The sequence below is a fragment of the Suricata suricatta genome, chromosome 17 (genome assembly GCF_006229205.1).
Source record: "Suricata suricatta isolate VVHF042 chromosome 17, meerkat_22Aug2017_6uvM2_HiC, whole genome shotgun sequence".
NCBI classification, from domain to species: Eukaryota; Metazoa; Chordata; class Mammalia; order Carnivora; family Herpestidae; genus Suricata; species Suricata suricatta.
In genome coordinates, this window is record NC_043716.1 from 24664854 (window position 1) to 24687538 (window position 22685).

The 22685-nt window shown below is 50.2% G+C and overlaps 1 protein-coding gene across 2 annotated transcripts in view; it reads left to right on the top strand.

Moving 5' to 3' along the window:
* The window catches only part of TBX4 (T-box transcription factor 4), a 31156-nt gene extending 10272 nt beyond the window's left edge, over nucleotides 1-20884 (top strand). Inside the window, exons 2-7 of one of the 2 annotated variants that reach the window (XR_003904516.1) lie at nucleotides 2614-2733; nucleotides 3993-4140; nucleotides 14673-14825; nucleotides 15758-16193; nucleotides 18695-19400; nucleotides 20077-20884. Coding sequence is in view for 1 of the 2 variants with exons in the window: in XM_029927949.1 (XP_029783809.1) it covers nucleotides 2614-2733; nucleotides 3993-4140; nucleotides 14673-14825; nucleotides 15758-15846; nucleotides 15958-16193; nucleotides 18695-19314 (1366 nt within the window). In the remaining variant the exon portion in view is untranslated. Of the gene's footprint in view, nucleotides 1-2613; nucleotides 2734-3992; nucleotides 4141-14672; nucleotides 14826-15757; nucleotides 16194-18694 lie in introns of both variants that reach the window. The other variant, XM_029927949.1, reaches the window with a different exon arrangement.
* Nucleotides 20885-22685: the final 1801 nt, after the last annotated feature.

Below are 22685 nucleotides of genomic sequence, written 5' to 3' on the forward strand. Positions count from 1 at the left end.
GGTCGGGAAATGATAGTGCCTAGGGCCCCCCAGGCCCGTGTTCCCAGAGGCAGTCACCAAACTGGACCCTGACACAAAAGCCGATACAGTTCTCATGGAGCTCACTGAGCCTGGGTAGTTCAGCCCGGAGCAGTGTCCCCACTCAGACCAGATATCCCATCACCCTCCCCGCTGCTTCTAAAAGCTGCTGCCCTAGGAAGGGGTGGGGGGCGGAATTAGTGGGCAGAGGAGGCAGAGGCTAAGAGATACCTTCCTTCCCTGCCCCAACTCTTGCCAAAACCTCCCTGAGCGTGTTTTCGGTCAGGAGTCCAGTTGTTAGTCAGCTTCTGGGAGAAGCCAAATCCTAGGACACCAGCTCTGTGCCTTGGGGAGCTGAGTACAGGCTGCTAACAGGCCTTCTAAAAAGCATTTAGTGGATGTCAGCCTGGCTTCCTGAGCTACTGAGATGAAGAAAGAGTAGGAGAGGGGGGAGGACAGGGTCTTCACTCCCCTCTCAGCCTAGGTGATGAAGACTATTTAAGTGGCAGTGGGCCATTTTCTCCTGGCCCTCTTTGTGAATGTTGGCATGGGGGGAAGCCATGTCTGCCTTCAGCTGTTGCCACCTGGAGTGATTACAGGAGAAACAGGCTAAGTGCAGGGCACTGGTGCCAGGTCAGCCCCGCACGCAACCAGGGCTGCCCCATTTTGTGGCAGTTTCTGTAGCAGTTAGAAAATGGTGGCCTGGAGGGGACAGGATTCTTGGCCTTCCTCCGGGGGGGATCGGGAAGGTGAGGCTGCTGCTGCCTTCTGTACTTCAGCTTTAGACCTATCGGGGAGAGGCTCCGCCAGGAAAGAAGGTGGTGCAGGCTCCAGCTGTGCCCCCAGGCTGGGCAGGGGCTGGTAAGCAGGAGGCAGGATTGGGTTCCTGAGCCCTCTCACTTCCCCCATTCCCCGAGAGGGGGTGGGGTGGACATTTGAAAATGCTTTCAATTGACATCTGAGACAAATTCTTCCACACGGTTTATAAGTCCCTAGACTTGCAGCTAGAACTTCCCTCCTCCCTCCAGGCACGCACGCATGCACACATGCGCACTCCACCGTGTACTCCAGTACATGCCCTTGTGCATACACATGGCCACGTACCTCCCACATCCCTGGCCCGCTGTAGTGCTCTCACAGGCCTTTCCTCCTGCAAGAGAGAGGGTGAGCAGGCTGGGGCTGGGCCTGGCACAGAACTGAACCTTCCACCTCAGGGTCGTGGCCTGGACTTGCTGTAGGGTCTGCCGGCTCGGAGAGGCTTTGATCCCTTCTGAAAACCCTGGTAAGCTGGTACCCATGTTGACAAACTGGGGATTTGATGTGTCTAGGACAGGTTCTCTTGAGGTTCCCTTTAGAGTCTCTTAGGGAGGCTTTCCTTCACTTTCCCAACTCAGGGGATTTGATTCCTGATGCTTTCAGTGTCTTCAGTGAGGTTTGGACCCTGCCTCTCTCTTGGGGAAACACCTTTGTGGAAGATCAGCTAGGAGGGGGTGGGTGTCTGAGGAGGACTGTGGTGAAGTTCTGTCTGCTCCCTCTGGGGAAGTCCAGTGTCAGGGACTTGGTGACCAGGGGGAAGAGCTGTGGCCTGCAGGTATGTGTATATGCTGTTGTACCTGTGTGTGTGCTGAGGAGTCTGGGGAAGTCCATCTCTACAATATTCACTGAGCCTCAGGGTCCTGGATAGTCTTGGCATGAGCTGTAGAACTGGAAAACTTCCTGGTTTTTTGGTGAGTCCATTTTCACAGAGGTAAGACATCCACTGATTTGAGGAGCGAGGAGAACAGTGGGGGTCAGTGGTAATAGTCACAAATGGACTCATTTAATCCACAGACCAACCTATGAGATCAGTAGTAATATCCCCATGTTAGAGATAAGGAAACCAAGGCACAGAGAGTGAGATCTAAGCAAGTTGCCCAATGCCTCACAACTTGTCAGGGGTGAGTCAGGCTGGTAGACCATGGCATGCTCTTCTCCATGAAGCTCCTGAGCTGACTTAGCCTGGTACCCAGTTAGTGTGCAAGGTCTTCACATGGCTAAACATGCCAAAGGAATCCAAAGACCTAGAAGCACTCTCCTGTTTCTCTGTGAGTTGGTTCTAGGCCTGAGTGTTTCCACAGAGACAAGGCCCAGAGGAGATACCCCATTGATGACCGAAGCAACTGACAGGGCTTCGAAGGCTTTCACTCTGACCTCCTATAATGACAGCCTAGAACTTTAGTTGTGTATGGACTGGCAAAGGGCAGGAGGGAAATTAAGCAGCCAGGTTGGTGTTGAAATCCTCTCACATGATCCTGAAAGTTTCTATACTTTAGCTGCTTACAACCAGTAGGCCTAAATATTACGGGATGGTTGGGGAGAAGGAATTGCACTGGGGAAGCCATGCAAAGCCTCTTCCTGGCAGTCAGACCAGATGAAGCTCCCTGGACCCAGAGAGAGCAGCTAGTGCAGCCCTTTCCTTGTGTAGGGGGAGGCAGAGGCCAGGCCACACCATCTGATCAGGTCCAGTGTCTCTGAAGGCCTTCTGATGCCTCAGCCCGGTGGCATCTCTCCTGATGCTCTGTCTATGCCTCTGCCTCACCCCTTGGCTTCCCCCAGGAGGATGTTCCCCAGCTACAAGGTAAAAGTCACAGGCATGAACCCTAAGACCAAGTACATCCTGCTGATTGACATCGTCCCTGCAGATGACCACCGCTACAAGTTTTGTGACAACAAATGGTAAGAACCTGGGACCCTCACGTCACCTGCCTTCTCTGAACTGCTGTGTTCACTCACCACACGCATCCCCACCTGATGTTTGGTCCAGGACTCACTGGTTAGTTCATATGATTGCCCAGATCTGCAGCCTTGGGAACTGAGCCTGCAGAGGCTGAGGGTCGGCCAGTGTCTGCACACCCACTACAGCTGAAAGTGAGCTGCAGGGTTTGAGTGTTTAGTGGATTTCAAATCTGTTCTCTCTTGCTACAGCCCTGGACAAGCAGGATTGGTGAGTATGCCGTGGGGTGACAGATGGACACCAGCACTGGACGGATTTAGGCTCTGGCAGTGCTGCACTGTTTGCTCGAGAGACTTTGATATTGGATGGCTAAACATCCAGTGATGTCTCTCTGCTGTTTTTCCATTTAGTTCCCCATTGTCTAGCTTTGAGCCCTCCCTTTAAGCTGTCAGTCCAGAGTGAGTGGCAGCTGCCTGATGGTTGGATGATGGGACCCTTTGGTAAGAGGCTAAGGGGAACACGTGGGCTGTAGGGCAAAACAGGGGCTGGATAAGTAAACAATGAGCTACTTTTCCTAAGGTCATCTTCTTAGTACCTTGTCTGCCCCCAGAGCCCAGGACAGCACTCAAGGAGAGAGAGGAACTGAATGAGTTAGCAGCTAACCAGGATGTGGGCTCCATGTAGATTGGTAGTAGGGCCAGTAGAGACTGGGCTGAGGAGGCCAGATTCGGTGACCAGGTCTTGCCAAGGACCATATTTCTATTTATTCTCTCTTTGGGTTGGATTATCATTCAGAGCGGGTTCTGGCTGAGGGGAGAATTACCAATTAATTTCTTTGGGGGCAAGCACTCTTTTGGGGACAAGCAACCTGAAAGTTGTCTAGGTCTTCTGAGGGGTTCCCTCCAAATAATATACTTTATAACATTTTAAAATTGTACCTATAACACATTTACAGAGGTGCCTAAATTGCCCTACAATATATTTGTGATTAGCCCCATTCTTTGAAGTAAATTATTACATATGTCTGTAACCTCCCTTTCTCTTTCTACTGCAGTAAAATAAAAGAGGTTCATAATTGCTCTTCCTCCTCAGTACTCTCTCCTCTGACCCTCACTCCTACTCACTCTCCTAAATTGAGAGTATAGGACAGTGATTTTTCCCCCCTCAGGTCTATGGGAATTTGCTCTTAAGGGGACAGGGAATCTGGGCTTTTCCAGACCCCAGAGTAATCGACTGCTGTAATCATCTGCTCTGTTGGCAGGATGGTGGCCGGGAAGGCTGAGCCCGCCATGCCAGGAAGGCTCTATGTCCACCCTGATTCTCCTGCCACTGGGGCCCACTGGATGCGGCAGCTAGTCTCTTTCCAGAAGCTGAAACTCACAAACAACCACCTGGACCCCTTCGGCCATGTAAGAAAGAGACTAGCTGGCCTTGAGAGCCGGTCCGGGAGCAGGGCTGGGGGTGGTTGGGCTGGGGAGGGACGAGGCTCTGGAGAATCCACCCTGGGGATCCAGCTCCAGGCTTGGGCACTTGCCAGGCCGGCTGTAGGAAGGAGCCCAGAGTCTGAGTCCCTTCGATGTACATCCTTCCCTTCCCACTTGCTGGCTGGGTAACTTTGGGCAAGTTTTTGAGCCTTAGTTTCCACATCTAGAAACCTTTCATGGTTGTGAGAATTAACTGAGAAAATATGCACGAGGCGCTATGCACATGGGAGGCTCTAAATATGGCAGCTATGACAAGGACAATGATGCTGGGTCAAGGCTTTCAGCTTCAGGTTTCCCAAATTTGGCCTCGCTGGAGCATAAGACAAGTCAGCTTTCTTGGGAAAGAGTCACTGATGAGTTCCGAAGCCTCTCTCTGGAGTGTGTCGCCTGCCTGGCCTGGCAGCCCCTGCCCTCTGGAAGGGAAGGCTCTGGCTGGGATGGCAGCTCCTTCCTGGCCCTGCCCGGGACCTGGCTCTTGCCAGAGAGACTCTGAAGCCCCAGGGATGCTGCTGCTGACGCCCCATCCAGGCTGCTGAGGCTCATTCTTTCCCATCTGGCTCTGGCAGGCCCACAAAAATCGTTTTATGTGGAAATTTTTAGCTCAAGTGTGTGTTAAACTGAAGCCTGGGGACCTGGTATTATCCATCAGGGCACAGGCCCTGCCCCTCTCCACTCCCCATCAGTATCCTAGAAGTACAGGGCGGGGTGAGGCAGAGCGTGGGTGCAGTAGAGGCTGCTAGATGCAGTTGCCCAGGCTGCACATGTAACACTCAGGATGTGGATGGTGGTGGGGAAGCAGAGGGGAGAGGTGTGCAGGTATGTGCCTCTTTTATACCTAAATTCTATTTCTGGGGAGTTGTGCACAAATCAAAATTCTGTGAATCATAGTTCCTCATGGAAAATGCTAGCAATGGGTCATTTCTGATTGATTGGTATGTAACTGACAGGCAGGTCTTAGTTCTAATTTTCTCAGTCTGTTCAGTTTTTTTCTGAGTTGGTGATCTATAAATAAGCAATTAATTAATGTAATTAACCCCTGAGTTTTCCATCTTGTGAGAAGCACAGGCTTTTCCAGCAAGGCAGGCTGGTGCTGCTGGGTGGGGAGCAGAAATGTGCAGCCCCAGCCTCTCATGGGGGCAGAGATAAGCCACTGATCTAATAGGAAGGGTTGGCCAGGCACCCACCACCTAGAGCACAGAGCCTTTTAACCAAGGGCCAGAAGGGCCTTCTGGGTCTTACTGGGCACTATCCTGGCCAAGACTTTTCTCTCAGTTGACCCCTACCCATCCTCCTCTGCTTGCCGTGGCCATGACATCAACCTGGAAAGGTTAGCGAGAGCCTCTGTGCTGGGAGTTGGGGAGCATAGCTGGGAGGCAGGTCTCTGCCCACAAAGGTGCCTGTAGGCCCCATGGGACAGACAACTGGTGGGGGGCACAGAGCTTGGCAAGAGCTGGATGTTTGGGCGAGCGGCCAAAAGTATGCAAAAATCAAAGTTCTGGTGAGAATTTCGGATGCACAGCTTGCGCTCATGGTTCCCAACTGCAGGGATGCCCCAGAGCGCTTCTACCTCCCCAAATCCCCAGCAGAAAGTCGCAAGGGTGGGACTCAAGTGGTTGAAAATGGGCTTTTTAAAGCAGGAGAGAGACCAGCCTTCATAGCCTGGCGGTAGATTTTTTCCCAGCCTGGCTTGCCTCTTAGGTGACTCTGGTAGAATCCATGAGGGGTCTGCAATAATCCTGCATATGGTCTTGAGTCTGAGCCAGGGGGGCTGCTTGATGGGCTGGTGACGTGGGCAGTGCCCCTGGCTACAATTGCCATGCCTGCCTAGAGCTCACATCTCCTCAGCAATAGGGATACTCCTGACACAAATGCAGCTCTTGGGAAGATGCAGAGCGTCTTCCTTCTCCCCATCCCCCCCAGCTCCCAGGCACAGGTAGCTTATTGGTCACAGCACCCCACGTACCGTGGCAGACTTTGAAATGAGGTGATTGTCTCAGGGGGGCTGGGAGTAAAGGAGGGGTGCTCGAACCCACACCTTCTCCTCCCGCATTCTTTTGGCTTGTCCACCTGTCTTTCTGCACCCAGGCCTGAGCTGGCATATCGTCAGCTATTCGGAGCATCACTGGAGAGGGAACAACTTGTGAGCGTGCAGGCCAGGGCTGTGGAGATGAGTTAAGTATTCCTAGATAAACCACGTGGACCATGGCTTTCTGCTCGTCGGCCTGCACCGGTGGGAGTGCTGAGCCTTCATCACCTGGTCTGGCTTCTCGGTGCAGGCACCTGGGGAAGAGCCATCTTGTATCCTGTGAATTTGCTGCAAACTAGCCTTTCCTTCTGTGCTGCTCACCTCCAGTTTCAGTTTTCCTTAAAATGTCCAGGACCTTGAGGACCTTTTTCTCAGCCAAATGAGCTTTGGACTCTTCCCTCAGGTCTCAGAGTATCTCAGGGATTTTAGCTGTTGTCTTTCATTTGCAGCCTTTCCCCAGGAGAAGGGGCCAGAGCTCCGGGGAGAGCGAGGGCTTGGCAGCCTGTCCTACATGCTGGAAACAGGGACCCCTCAGACCATATGGTCACGTGTTTTGGGACAGAGTTCTTGTGGGTTTTTGTTGTAGTCAAGGAAGGCCCTCTGTTCCTTCCCGGGGTAGGTTCAGAGGATGAACACCGGTTTCTGGGAGTAAGTGCAAACAGGGACAGAAAGGATCCTGGGGGCTAAGGCAGGACTGAGCGGCTGCCTTAGGGCCCCGATTCAGCTCCCCTTCTGTTCTGCTGGCAGTAGAGACTGCCTGCCCCTTGCCCCCTGTCTGCCACTCCCTCCATCCGCAGCAGGTTCTGGAGCCAGGTAACCAAGAAATGGAAAGAGAAACCAATTCAGGAAGTTGAGGCAGGCTCCGCTGAGACAGGACCTGCCTCCCGCAGCAGCACATGGGGACAGCTGGGGCGTGAGTCTCGCTTTTCTCCTGATCCGGAGGCAGGGGCCGATGGTGCAGTGGTGTGCGTGCGTGTGTGTGTGTGTGTGTGTGTGTGTGTGTGAGAGAGAGAGAGAGAGAGAGACAGACAGACAGACAGAGAGAATGAGAGAGAGAGAGAGAGAGAGAGAGAAAGGAATGGCCTTCACCACCTCTTATGTCCCAGAACTCCCAGATTGCTAAGGAGGAAGACCAGCATATGATTTCTGACATAACAAGTCTAACTGTTCCAGGGACTGAGTTAGCTCCAGGCTGGGGTATGCGCCGCAGCTCCTCTGTCACACGGTGGCACGTGCACTGTCCCCTCAGGGTGCTACTTCCTCCTCTGACCACATACCTCTCCACCTAGTTGGCTGCTCTTGAGCCTTGGGATCCAAACTCAAGTACCACGTCTTCAGGGAGAGGTTTCAGGGTCCCCATTATATGCTCTCAGAGCCATGCACTTTTCTGTTCTAGTACTTGCTACACTAAGAATTTTATACTTATTTATCAAATTTATTTTTGAGTAGGAAATATAGTCACATGGTTTAAAAATAAATCAATGAATAAATAAAAATGTCTCTGATGAACTATTTTTCTCCTCTTGGTTCCCTATCTGCCCAGTTTCTTTCAATCCCTGCCACTATTGTTCCTAATTTCATTTTAGCATTTCTTTTTGCATATACAAGCAACATACAATATCTCAAATCCTTTCTTTTATACACAAAAGGAAGCGTACTAAAAACACTTTTTGCACATTGTGTTGTAAACAGTATAAAACGGAGATCTTTCCGTATAGAGCTTCCTTATTCCTTTTCTTATAGCTGCATAGAATTTCAGTGCACAGTTGTTCCAGAAATTATGCAGCCAGTCCTTACTGACGAGATTAACTTGCCGAGTTTTATTCTTTTATTTATGTATTTTTAAATTTTTTAATGTTTATTATTTATTTTAGAGAGATAGAGAGAGAACACAAGCAAGGGAGGGGGAAGTGAGAGAGACACACACAGAATTTAAAGCAGGTTCCAGGCTAAGCTCTCAGCACAGAGCCTGACACAGGGCTTGAACCCATGAACCTCAAGATGATGACCTGAGCCAAAATCGGATGCTCAACTGACTGAGCCACCCAGGCACCCCTATTCTTGCACTTTTAATTGAACTTGTACATATATAATTTAACACCTGTATCAAGTATATCTGTGTGATAATTTGCTGGTTCAGAGGTATTTGGATTTGTAATTTGTAGTTTCGCTCTCCATCATGGTTTTACTGATGTATAATTCCCACCATTGCTGTAGCCTCACCAGCAAGATGGGAGAAGCAACGTTTTGGGCTTTTGCCAATCTGATGGATGAAATGTAGTTTCAATTTGTATTTCCTTTATTATAAGTGAGGTTGGGCATCTTTTTTCCCTTTCTGTGAACTTCTTTCTTTATCCTTTGCTTAATTTTTCTCTCAGAGTTTTGGACATTTATCCATTCTAGAAGCTTTTATAAATTAGGAAGATTTACATTCTATATGTGTGAGGGATTGCTTGAATGTTTTTCAGTTTGTCATTTGCCTTTTGATTTTATCTGTAGCGGTGTTCCTACACAGAAGTTTTTGACCGACTGTTTTGCTCTTTTCTTTATGGATTCTGGATTTTGACTAATTGAAAGCCCTTATCCACTCCTTACTTATAAGGAAAATTTCTTGTGTTTTCTTCTAGTATTTTATGGATTTATTTTTACATTTAAAACATTGATGCTTTTGAAATTTACTCTGGCATCCAATATGAGGTGTGAATCCAACTTTTCTTTTTTTCTAAAGAGCGATCCCGTTGTCCTAACACTAGTAATTGACTGGTTTTCTTTCCTCCTTGGCTTAGGATGCCTTATTTCTGTGCACTAAATCCCCGTATGAATTTGTGTCTGCTCATGTGCCAGTGCCTTAATGGTTGAGACTTCATGATAGGTTTTAGTGTCTGGCAGAGCTGGTCCCCCATTGCTCTTTTTTTCCCAGAGTTTTCTTGGCTAGTCTTATTTATTTTTTAATATGAGCTTTAGAATCAGTTTATATTGTTGAGAAAGAAACTTATTTGTATTTTTATTAGCATCACTTGAAATTAAAATTTTATTTAGGGAGGATTAATAGGAATACCCTTCTCTGGGTTGAAGTCGTTTTTTTATCTTTCCAAAGTGTATTCAAGTTTTCTTCATAAGGTCCCACATGTTTTCCATTAGATATTTCATCTTGTTCATTACTATTATAAATGCAGTTTTTCTTCCAGTACATTTTCTCACTCTGTACTTTTGCTTGGTTTTTGCATTACTATGTGATTCCCTCATCAGGTAGGAAACTGTAAGGTTTTTTGTTCATTTGGGGGGAGTATTTATTATAAAAAAATATTTTTAGTGCTTATTTTTGAGAGAGTGAGACAGAGTGCAAGTGGGGGAGGGGGAGGGAGAGAGAGAGAGAGGGAGACAGAGAATCTGAAGCAGGCTCCAGGCTCTGAGCTGTGAGCACAGAACCCACATGGGGCTTGAACCCACAAACCATGAGATCAAAACCTGAGCCAAAGTCAGATGCTTAACTGACTAAGCTACCTAGGCGCCCCAGAAACCATAAGGTTTTAAATCACCATTGTATCCCAGTGCCTGGTACACCGCCTGGCACAATGGATGCTGGAAAGCAATAAGCGAATGAGTGAACCCACTGAAGGGGGTGGTATTCGGTTAGACAGAGAAAGCATGTCCTCCTCCAGGGGCTGACGTCCCTCCAAAGCTTATGCTGTCAACTTGTCAGTAGGGACCCAGAGCTATTGAGCTTCCTCTTTTCCTCTTTTTCTCCCACATATGCTGAGCCCTGACAATGTGCCAAGCCCGTGCTGGGTGTGCTGGGAGATACAGAAGCCCCGTACACTCCAGATCAGGCCTGGGGCTCCCAGCCAGGTGTGCATATGAGCTCGGGCTCAGAAATTAGTATCCGTTCTAGCTCTGCCTCCCACTGGCTGTCTGAAGTTGGGCAAATTCCTTCACCTCCTTGAGCCACAGTCAGTGGGCCTAATAATAATGCCTGCTTTACAGATGTGATGTGTGTAGGCTCCTCGGCACAGGACCTGGCACCTAGGCTCTGCCCCGTAAACACTGGCGGCTAGTGTAGAGACTGTGGGAGAAGGCAGAAGGGTTCCGGACCTCTGGGCATGAGGCCTAAAGCATATCAGTTGGCTAACTCAGTTCTAGTTTAGATATCCTTTTAGTCAATCACTTACCTTCTGCTTTTCTTCTTTAAAAAAAATTTTTTTTAACATTTATTCATTTTTGAGAGACAGAGCTCTCCAAAGCAGGCTCCAGGCTCTGAGCTGTCAACACAGAGCCTGATGTGGAGCTCAAACTCACAAACCATGAGATCATGACCTGAGCTGAAGTTGGACACTTAACCGCCTGAGCCACCCAGGTGCCCCTCTTCTTTTTGTGTAAGCTGTCCATCCTGTCTCTGTCCTTCCTTCTTTGCAGGACTGGAGAGGGTAAGAAGGATGATGGAGAAGGTAGTCTTAGAAAGTAAAACTATGATGCAGGGGAAAATCTGGTTTTAATAGATGACAAAATGGACATTAACCACTCTTGTATGGCTAGCATCCAGATACGCTGCATTCTATGATGGACATTAGGGCTGCTGAGTCCTCATCTTGTATGGTGTTTGGTTGACACTTTATTATTCATTACGGAACATGTTGCTGAGAGCAGTGTGTACTTTCTCGAGGGCCATCTGGAATCTTCTCAGGATTCTGTCTCCGTCCAGCTATGTGTTCTTGGGCAAGTCACGTTTCCACCACAAGCCTCCTGTTCCTCATCTGTAAATTAGAAGGTTGGACTAGAATGATTTCTAAGGTCTGCCTCTCCATGCCCTAATGTTCTGTGATTCTAATGCAGATAAATCTGGACCTCATTGGCCAAGCACGCTATGGTGATCTCTTGAGGAGATGGATGTTTGGCGCTATCACAGTTGTTAAAACAGAACAGGCTTCTGAATTGTAGCCAGAACATAATGAATCCCATTTCTGTAAAACAATGACGGGACCAGTCATGTAGTGGGGTTTGTTGAAGTGGCTGGTCCATTTGGCCCAGCATCCTCTGCCACAAATATAAATGTGAGACTCTGGCAAAAGAGATGAATGTGGCGCCTGTGGAACTTCCGAGTAAAGCCAGGTGTGAGTCATGGAGTTGGTTTCACATTCTCCTGAGCTGTTGGGGCTGAGACTCCAGTTCATATTTGCAGTGGTTTAATGAGGGGACTTTCTTCCAGACACCTGTCCGGGTTCCAGACTGTCCAAGTGAGGAGGGATGTTTGGGACCACTTCTTAGTTGAAGGCCTCACTTTATAGATAGAGACCCCAATGATTGGAGGGGAAGAGCTTGTTCAAAACTTGTAGCTGGTGAGCAGAGATCCATAGAAGCTTCTAGACCCTTCTTGACCCCTAGTGGTTCCTTCCTGCCCCTGCAGGGAGTTTCTCTCTTCCCAGCTTTTCCTGCCAACCAGTCTGGTTCCCTCCCCTAGAAGGCGTGTTGGGCAGTTTCTCCACCTCAGTCAATAAAAGACCTTGTCTGATAGGCTAGGGAGTTGGCTTTTATCCCAAGGGGCAAGAGAGAACCATCAAAGGTGGCATTATAAATATAAGACATTTATTGAGCTCTAAATGCTGGCAGGAACAGGGGGAGGGCAACATGGGAGGCAAGAGGAGGAACTATTAAAGGTGCCACTCTCAAGCAGTATGCAGTGTTCCTCGGTGCACTGGAAGGTCCTAAGCAGGGGAGTGACCTGATCTGATGTGCAGCATGTGAAGATGGAGAGGAAGTAGATAGAGACAGGGAAGAGGTGACCCCAAACCTGGAAAGAGATGGTAGGGCCTGAATCAAGACTGTGCGGCGAAATGGAACAGTTTTTATCCTGCAGATGGAGTCACAGGACTGGGTTACTGACTGGAAATGGAGGTGAGTGACAGTGAGGAGCAGGGGACTTGATAACAACCAGGACTCTGGTGGGACCAACACAGCTGGTGGCTGCCCAGTTGGCAGAGGAGCAGGGTAGTGCTGTCGTTGGTCTGAAAGTGTCCTTAAGGGACAGCCCAGCCTCACCATGCCGATGCCTGCAACTGCCTCGGGTCTGTCAGTCCAGTGTCTGTGTTCTCCCTGTCCTAGGAGAGCCAGAGTGGCCAGGGAGCTGCAGCATGCAAGTGCTCATGGTAAGGTTGTCTGCACACATGTTTAATCACTGTATTCCACCTGAAAAATGCCTCAGAGGTTACCTCGTCTCTAGTGAGCAAAGGAAGAGGGGAGAGGAAGGGACAAAGAGCTTGTGGCTATGGCCCAACTCTCCCCACTCTTGAAACCCTGCCTTGTTTGGGGGCAAAAGAGCCTAGAGGTACAAAAGGAGTAAGAAATCTGGCCCTTTCTCTTGGGAGTTTATAGTTTAATTGAAGAGACAAGAAGAAATAAGAAGCCACTAGGAAGCAACACAACAGCAAGCAGACATGCATGGGGAGGAAGTTCCAGCATCAGGAGTTCAGAACAGGACCTAGTAATCTGGGAAGGCTTCCCAGAAGAGTTGGGCCTTGAGATGATTGCCCTAGAAGGTGAGAGAGAATGGGAAAAGAAGACTGAGCAGAAGGAAGTGCATGTGAAAAGGCCCAGAGGTGGGAGTCTGGGGATTTCTGGAGGCATCCAGGCCACCTCCCAGGTATTTAGTTCTGGGAACTTAGGTCCTTTGTGGACTCCTGCAGCTGGGAGCAGTGCATGGTGACAGAGTAACCCAAAGGGACTGGGAGGTGTTTCCCAAGATCCAGCCTCTCTCCCCCCAGACTCCTAGAAATGGACGTCCTTTGAGGTTTCCCAACAGAAAGCTTGTTGTTGTTGTTTTATCTGGCTGGCTCCCAGTTGAGCAGTGGGTCCCCAACAACAACATGGGGCGTAAGGTTTGGAGTGCTCTGTACCTGCCCTGAGAAGGTCTAGAGGTTGTCCCTGGGGGGTTGGGGGGGGCACAGCCAGTGCAGAAGGCAGAAAAGCAGGCTCTTGCTAGATAGAGCTACCCAGTCAAACCAAGGAGCCCAGGGCAAGCCAGAGGCCACAGCCCAGCTCCTGGCCCAGCCACTTCTGCCGCTGAGCCTGCCCTCTTGACCGTCTCTGTCCCCAGCATGCTGAAAGTGGAGCCTTCCCAGCTGCCTCGGGTTCCCGTGGAAGAGCCTGGCTCTGGCCCTTCTTTGGGCACTCGGGTCGCTCGAGGATTTAATCTTGCAACAAGCTTCAGCATCAGGCCTGTCCCTGGGAACAGGGAAGGGTGGGAGCCAGCAGGGCTAGCCCAGGAAGAGGCACTCCTGGAAAAAAAGGAGGAAAAGAAAGGAGGTGAGAGAGTAATGGAGCCAGAGGGATCGCCTTGCCCAGCCAGGACAGGAGCCAAAGGGTTAACAAAAACAGCGGTGCTGATAAAATGCCCCAAATTCCTGGTCCTGCCTCCAATGGGGCGGGTGTCTGGCAAATGTCAACGATAAAAAAATACATTTTAATGGCACATGATGCAGCCGCTACCGTGGGGCACAGCCAAATGAAGCAGGTTTGGAGCAACAACTACTGTGTGTTACTCCTGGGGCTCTGGGGCCAAGCCTCCCGGGCTCTTGGTGTCTGGTGGGGTGGCCTGCCCCTCCCGTCCCAGGCATCCCCAAGGGCCAGTAGGTGCCTAGGGCCTCTGGCCTTCTCTGGCATTATTTCCAGAACTGTCTCTTGCCATGGCACCTGGAATTCTAGCCCCTGATGGAGTTTCCCTCCAGGCTGGAGTTGCCTTGGGCAGGCCTGAGGGCAGGATGCATCTGGGTTTTCCCAGCCCCCTTTCCACAGGCCTCCGCAAATGTTGAGACAGATGGAAAAAGTCAGAGTGTATCCTTTCCTCCGCTCCTCTGCCATTCTGCCCACCGGGTCAGGTGTCTCTAAGAAAGGCCGGTCACACCCTGGAGGATGGTGAGGAGCAGGAGACATGGGAGAGGCGTGAGAGGATCTGGGTAAAGAGGCAATTGGAGCAGGAAACCTGAGGGAAGTAAGTTATATGTTAGGATCCCATTTTACAAATACTACAGTTGAGGCTCAGAGAAGTCCAGTAATTTGCCTGACATCACACAGCAAGTCAGTGGCACCCTGGACTTTTGCCTACAGCTTGGAATTCCACCTGCTATAATGTACTGAGGTCACCTGAGCTTTTAAATATTTGGTTCTCCATTACTGCAGTAAAACAATCTGTGCCGTTAGGAAGGCCAGGTCTTGGTTCCAGAGCAAAGAGGCTGAGTGGGGACCATGGGGACTGAGCTGGGGTTCAGGGACCTGGTTCTTCACTTGGGAGTATTAACACCTCTCTGACCTTAGTCCTAGTAGTCAGGCCCTGAAGCCTGGGCTTTTAGGGGAATGAAAGTCAGTGCGAGGGCAGTTGACTGAGACCAGGAACCAGAGATAGTAGGGACCTGGAGCTCAGGAAAAGACATTTCTCTTCCAGATCATCCTCAATTCCATGCACAAGTACCAGCCACGGCTACACATCGTGAAGGCTGATGAGAACAATGCCTTTGGCTCCAAAAACACAGCCTTCTGCACCCATGTGTTCCCAGAGACTTCCTTCATCTCTGTGACCTCCTACCAGAATCACAAGGTATGGCCACCTCCATAGCCCCCGCTGCTGAGGCTGCCTGGCACTTCTGTGCTACTGAAGAGACGCGGGAAGTGACACCCTCATGCATGAGGCAGAGATGCCCCAGACACCTGACTGTCCCTCAGAGCAGTGAGAAACCGGATGAGGAGCAGGAAAGTGGACCACTCTCCTGATCTCCAGTGCAAAGTAATTATGGAGAATGGACAAAGTTGGCAATTGTAGAAGCCAAGAGCATGGAGCTTGCCCTGTGGCTTGAGGGTTAGGCTATTTTGTTCTACAACCTTCTTCTCCCTGGTGGGATCCAGAGATTGATTCTGGCTTGCTGAGGAAGGGGAGGGGGAGGGGGAAAGGAGTCCAGGTTACTGTCAGCTGTGGAGGCTCCAAGACTGAGCCTTCTGGAGGCCCTTCCCAGGCTGTGGCCAGAGGGGTCCACCTCCTACCCTACACCCCCTTCCCTAGCCTGACTGTCCCAAACTCCCTCCAGACCCCTGCACGGGCCACTCTCTCCCATCTCTCTGCCTTTGCCTGCACTACCCTTCTTGGGGCTCTTTTCACATCATGCATCCTGGGACTGGTGAGGTGGGCTGGGGATCCTGAGGAAGGGCCATAGCTCCGGCGAATTTTAGGCAGAACAGTGACAGATTTGTATGGTCACTCGGAAGCCAAGGTGGCAGTTGCCCTGGACAAGGGTGACACAGATGGGAAAGTGGTCCAGAAATAATGGGGCAGGAGGACAGGAGACAGAATCAGAAGGTCTGCAAATGGATGAAAGCTAGTGAGGAGCCAGATGTGAACAGTGAGGCCGAGGAGGACCCAGCAAGACTGCGCTGATCTTGGGCTGGGGTACAACTTCCCCAGGCTCTGACTGTGCCAGGGGCAGTGGGGGAGGGCCCAGAGCCACCCCAGCCACTCTGTGTGTCCTCTCCTGACAGATCACACAGCTGAAAATTGAGAACAACCCTTTTGCCAAGGGATTCCGGGGCAGTGACGACAGCGACCTGCGTGTGGCCCGGCTGCAGAGGTGGGGCTGCCAGGCCTCGGGGGGGGGCGGGCAGGCACTCCGACCTGGTAATGCTCAAAGTATCTTTCCTCTCTTCCTGTCTCCCTCTGACTGTCCTCCCCGCACCTCCAGCAAAGAATATCCTGTGATCTCCAAAAGCATCATGAGGCAGAGGCTTGTCTCCACCCAGCTGTCAGCCAAGCCTGACGTCAGCCCCCTGCATGGAGCCCACCAGGCGCTACAGCACTACCAGTATGAGAACGGCGCTCACATGCAGTTTGCTGCAGCCGAGCCACAGGACCTTCCCCTCAACACCTTCCCAGCCCAGAGGGACTCCAGCCTCTTCTATCACTGCCTGAAGAGACGAGGTAGTTCTCTCCGAGTCTGGAAGCCCTAGAGAGTCAGAGGAGGGATATGGCTCTTCCTACAAACACTTTCCACTAATGCATGGGTGCATGCACACACGCAAATTGTGTGGGATGAGAGAATAAACCTGGAGGGTTAGGGAACATGGTCAGGCCCTGTGCAGGAATATTGATTCTTGATTTAAAAGTTTCTTTTTATGTTTATTTATTTTTTGAGACAGAGAGAAACAGCATGAGCTGGGGAGGGGCAGAGAGAATGGGAGACACAGAATCTGAAGCAGGCTCCAGGCTCTGAGCTGTCAGCACAGAGCCTGACGTGTGACTCAAACTAACTGTGAAATCATGACCTGACCCGAAGTCGGACACTTAACCAACTGAGTCACCCAGGACCCCCGATCTTGATTTTAATTCAGACTTCAGAATTCTAAGAGACAGCCTATGGCCTTGGTGTCCCCAGACAGTGGTGCCCCTCCCCAGTTCCAGAGGTTGCTTTACAGCCACCACTTTCAGAGCCTCCACGGGATGGGCAGATCACACAAAGTCAGCTGGGCTCTGTCTCTAAGCATGGGAGGATGTCGAAACATCATAGCCCAGGGTTTGGGGGTTCAGGTTATCATTTATCAAAACAAGCTCAGTCCTAAAATAAGGATGACCCAGAGTCATGAGAATAGGCTCCCCACTTCACCATACAAGATCTACAGAGGCTTCTTGAGAACGGAAGTAAACTACTGTGGATGTAGATTGGGGGCCAGGAAGAGAGGCAAAGGAACTGTTTTCTTCTTCTTTTGGAGAAGAAGAACCCAGAGCTGGGAACTGGCACATGTGTGCTCTGGTAGCAGGCCTCAGTTTCTCCATCTGTAAAATACAGATGATTAGTGTTTACACCAGAAGAACCCTCGGGGCCATTGAGATTCTCTTGGGAATGAGTTTGGGGACTTTTGCTTACAATCCAGAATGCTCTCTATAGCTCCTAGGGAGCAGCTGGTAGAGCTCTGAGTGTCTGTCCTGTCAGATGAATGGCTGAGAGCAGGGGTTGGCAAACTGTGGCCCTTGACCCAAATCCGGACTGTCGTCTGTTTTTGTTCAACCGGTGAGCCATAAAAAAATAGTTTTACATTTTTCAGCAGTTGAAAAAATGTCAAAGGATGATTATTTCATGATATGTGAACATCATATGAAATTCAAACTTTAATATCCACAAAGAAAGTTTTATGGGAACACAGACATACGCATTTGCTCAACTACTGTCCGTGGCCACCTTCACGCGGTAACAGCAGGGTCAGATGGCTGCAGCAGCTCCTGTTATGGCCGCCGAGCCTCACATGTTTACTGTCTGGCTCTTCACAGGAAGAGTTTGCTCACTCCTGACCTAGAGGCACTGGGCCACTTTGCATGTCCAAGAGCTTAGTGCTCTTGAGAGAAAGGAGGGATTTGTAGAGAAGAGAGAGAAGGGATGCGTAAGGATGAGAGAGCTGAGTGAGAAAGAGAGGCAAATTTCTTCTTTTCAGGGAAGATGCTTCCAGAGGGGCAGAGGGGAGAGGTGAGTGCAGGCCTTCAAACTCAGTCCACTCATCCCCCAGGCCACCCTGACCTGTGCATGTATACACACAGCTCCCAGAATGAATCCCTAGGGAAAACAGAAGGAGGGAGGCCAAGTTAAGCCATTGGACAAGTGTTCTTAAATTTGTTGAGTGGTCTGTTGCCCAGGTCCTCAGGCCTGGGTCATCCCTGGGTCCTACAGGAGGATGTGACACTCCAGACAGTCAAGCTGGCTGAGGACGTTGAAAGACATGCATCCATGGCTTGGGGCAGCTGATGTCTTCTTTCTCCAAAGAGAGTATCAGTTTAGCCTTAAAAATAGAAGTCACCTTTTACTTATTATCAGTTCCATTTCTTAATTTTGTAAACAGTGTTGTGTTGGATAAGTATAATGACAATCTGCCGGGACTTCTTTGAACATATGCAGGGTTTACTTCGTCTTCTAAAAGTAGTGGGAACATGCCTGTGAGTTGCTTTGGCTTGCTAAGGCCTTCCTGGGAGCTGAGGATTAAGGCAGAAACATTGTGGCTTTAATTTTCTGGCTAATTCAGACAGATGTGGCCTCTGGGCCTGGTTTGGCCTGGCAATTGCCTCCACTTTTCTTGGCCAGCGTGGGCCTAGCCTAAGAATGCCAGTGCCTCTTACATTAAGGCCTCTTACGATCCCCAAAAGTTAGGGTGGCAAAGGATGAAAGCTATATGCCGCCTGGCTAACCACATCACTCGGTGTCCACCGATGTGGCATTCCCCCGTGGCCTTTGAGCAGTGTCCATAATCTGACCACTTCTTGGCTGCCACCACCTCACAAAAGCTGTTGCTGATTAAAATGGTTCTGGGAGTACCATGGCAACACAGGACAAGGGCAAGCCCTGGATGGCAAGGGTAGGCCATTTTGCATCCACGAGGGGTGTTCTGGGCGCTGGGCTGGCGGAAATGGCTCTTTCTGAAGCTTTCTTTGTCTTCCAGCAGACAGTGCCCGCCACCTGGACCTACCCTGCAAGCGATCCTATCTGGAGGCTCCCCCTGCAGTGGGGGAGGAGCATTATTTCCGCTCTCCCCCTCCCTATGACCAACAGATGCTGAGCCCCTCCTACTGCAATGAGGTGACCCCAAGAGAAGCCTGTATGTACTCAGGTTCAGGGCCCGAGATTGCTGGGGTGTCTGGTGTGGACGACTTGCCCCCACCCCCACTGAGCTGTAACATGTGGACATCGGTCTCACCGTACACAAGCTACAGTGTTCAGACGATGGAGACTGTGCCTTACCAATCCTTCCCCACGCACTTCGCCGCCACCACTATGATGCCTCGGCTGCCTGCTATCTCTGCGCAGGGCTCCCAGCCACCAGGAAACGCCCACTTCAGCGTCTACAACCAGCTCTCCCAGTCTCAGGTCCGGGAGCGGGGGCCCGCCGCCTCCTTCCCAAGGGAGCGAGGCCTCCCTGCAGTGTGCGAGAGGAAGCCACCCTCGCCACACCTGAATGCTGCCAACGAGTTTCTCTACTCTCAAAGCTTCTCCTTGTCCCGGGAAGCGTCCTTACAATACCATTCAGGCGTGGGAACGGTAGAGAACTGGACTGACGGATGACTCCCAAGTCTCTCGACAGCCCCAGGACCATGTTCATCCCGTGTTAACCTCTGTGGGTGGCCTGCACTACCAAGAAACACAGGAAGGTATTTCAGAGGGTGTGTTGTATGTGTGTGTGTGTGTGTATGTGTGTGTGTATGTGTGTGTGTGCATGTGCACATTTGGAGAGCATCTATCTTCCGATAAACAATTGAGGCCACGACAAGGAAAACACCTACAATTATCTAAGAAGTGATTTTGGCTGCAGGACCTGGGTCCACTGTTATCTCACATCTCTTGACATGTGCGTGGATGGGATGGGACTAGAGAGTTCATGTGAGCTATTTAGAGATTTGGATAATATAATCTTTGACTTACTCAGGGGCCAGGTGGTGAGGTCTCTCTCACAGGTAAAGTTGGGGGCAGATTCTCATGGCCGCGGTGAGAGGGCTCTGTGCACATCTTAGAGCTCCTGGCCTTCCTGTACCAAGAGAAGCTGAAAACCTTGTTTGCCGGGCAGGAGGCCCGCTCTTTCGGCTTCTGGAGATTCTGTGAGACTCCCTGAGGCGTGCACTCAGCTAAGCCACAGAAGTCTGCTCCGAGAGTAGAGCTGACTGCTCAGTTAATGGCCTGGAAGTTGATCCCTGGAGCTCTGAGGTCTGAGGGATGACTTTCAGAGAAGGTCATGTGCCAAGTGCTACCTGATAAGTATTTAAAAAGGGGCTTTTATTTTCCTTCAAGAGGAGGGAAAATGCAACCAATAGCATCTCTGTCATCATTCAGGTTTTCTTATACAGTACAAAGCCCTTGCCCTCCGTCCCCGACGTAGTTTCTCACTCTCCGGTGCACAAGACGCGGCCCCTCAGGCACACCTGCATCCTGTGACTGGCAATGATGAAACGCCCTTCACCTGGCAGCGTCCCCAGGCGGTCACATCGGAGCTGCCTCAGGCGAGCCTGTTCTCCCAGAAAATCCTCGCCTCCGGAGCAAGAAAGCCCAACAGAAGTGAAAACAAGAACTGAGAAAACATTCACTTCTTCCAGTAAATTCAGCCAGTGAGCTCAGAGGAGCAAGGATAATTCTCCAGTGAGGTGAATCATGTAGTCACCAGCCCATCGAACGTCACCAGACCATCCCTGTGGCTGGTGTGAACTCTGTAATCAAATTTGGGAAATCACTAAACTCTTTGCATGCTGAATAGCTATTTATATATTATATAAATAAATAAATATATATATATATATATATATATCTCACAAATGCAGGCCACATGTCAAATTCAGCTTTGCTTTTTACAGATGAATAAACTTAATAAAATGAACGCTGGAGGGAGTATTTGGAAAGACATCTATTTAAAATTTTATTACACATTTGATGTTAAAAACTAAGAATGGTTTAGATAAAACATATAAATAAATAAATATATAAATATAAATAAATAAATATATATATATATAAACACCCACACCACAGATTAAACTTTATTAGAAAGACACATTAGCCAACAGGGGGTTTGGAACTTCAAGTGTTTTGTTATATAGCATGGACATTTTATTTTACATATCAGAACATAAAGCCATTTTACAACTGTGAAGTGTGTGGATGCTCTTTACTACTGACTTGTCATTTCTTGGCTCAGCAACGGTCCCAACCTCCCTTTTGCTGATATTTCTTTTGTGCCTCTGAGCATTTACACTATGGAGCCTCTGAGCCTAGAGTGAAGGGATTTAGGACCACTGAAGAGCTGTACCTTTGATCTCGTGCTACTCTCCAGATGATGGGTCTGGATTCTGGAGCCCACAAAGACCCCAGAAGGGCGAGGCAGGCAGTACACGAGAGTCCGTAACCTGCCAGTAGTCAGCACACAGCCTGGTGGCTCGGGGGAGGTGGTCTTACACATAGGCAACTCTCGGTGGGATCTGCGCAGCTTCTTCCGATGAGGAACTGAAGAGCAGGTAGGAGTGAGAACTTTACACTTTCCGGAGCAGTCAGATGTATGAGCTCGTCAGCCACATGCACCCTAGAGAAAGGAGTCAAGGCCTGGCAGAAACCTCTGCACCCTCCTCCGCAGCCAGATCCCTAAAGCTTGGCCACAAGATGGAATGGCGGAAAAAGGAGATGAATCTAGTTCGGGTTCACCCTGTTAGATTAGAAGAGAAGCTGCTATCAGGAGGTGTACTGGGGCTCCCTCCTTACAGCCCCTTGCCTCTTGCCCCCTCCCCTCATTGTCACCCACCATCTCCACTACAGGCTGGTCTAGGAAGCCAGGAGAAAAGAAGACAAGGGTAAGGGTGTTTTTTAAATTCATGCCTTCCTCAGGATGAAGATGAGATTTCCTGCTGGATAAAAAGTCAAGCTTGTCTCCTATTTCCCCAGAGTCCTTCCCTGTGGCTTCAGGGCTGCTCCCTGGGTGGACTTCCTCCTGCAGAAGGAAGCCAAGCTCCTTCCTTCCTTGGCGGTTGGCTCCCATCCTGAGCTTGTTGGTCACAGAGAAAAACTTAACCGAACCTGGCTTAGCGCATCCTAACTCACACCTGCTCTGTTCTTTTCTTTCCGGGTGGATTGCATTCTGGGACACTCCACACCTTCTAGAACCCCAGGCAGAGGGCTGGGAGCTAGACGTGGGTTCCCAGGCTCTCTCCAGATACACAGGTACCTGAATCCAAGGTAAAGAAAGCTGTCTCTTACGGAATATTCTGCCTCTGGGCAGCCCATATCTTCTACCAGCTTTCTGGGAAGCATGCGGTCCTGGGGCTTTCCTACCTGGGCACGGCTCGAGAGCAGGGCCTGCAGTGGGATTTGCGGAACTTTCCTGCCCCTCTGAATCAACAAGTCAATAAAAAGGGGGCACATGGGATACCCTGGAACAAAGGGCACCATTCAGTAGCGCCAACAGGTCATACATCATCGGGCCAGAAACCTGCCACGTGAAAAGTGTCTGCTTCTACAGTGCCCTGTCTGGGAAGGGGTTGGGGTGGCGGTGTAAAAAGATGAATATTCAGCTGTGAGGCCATAGGCAGGCAGCCCCCAGGGCTCTGGTCGCCAGCCCAGGGCCAGCCACTTGGGGAAGCCGGGCTAGGCTCTCAGCTGCAGCTCAGCTACCCAACTGTCCTCCAACAGCAGGAGAGCCTAGACTAACAAAAGGGAGAAGGAAAGAGAAGCCGAAGCAGACTGACAAATTGTTAAAAAACCAAACCAACTTCCAGTCTTGGCTGGGCCTCAGGGGGTCAAGAGGCCTCAGCTCGCCCCACTAATGGAGCCTGCTGGAGAAGTAGCAGCCCTGGCCCTGCAGGGTCTTATCTTACAACATAAAATTAAAACCCACTTAAAAGGCCGGAGGGCATGTTAACATTCCCCCTGCTGTCTAATTGAAGTAGTTCCCAGTGCAAAGG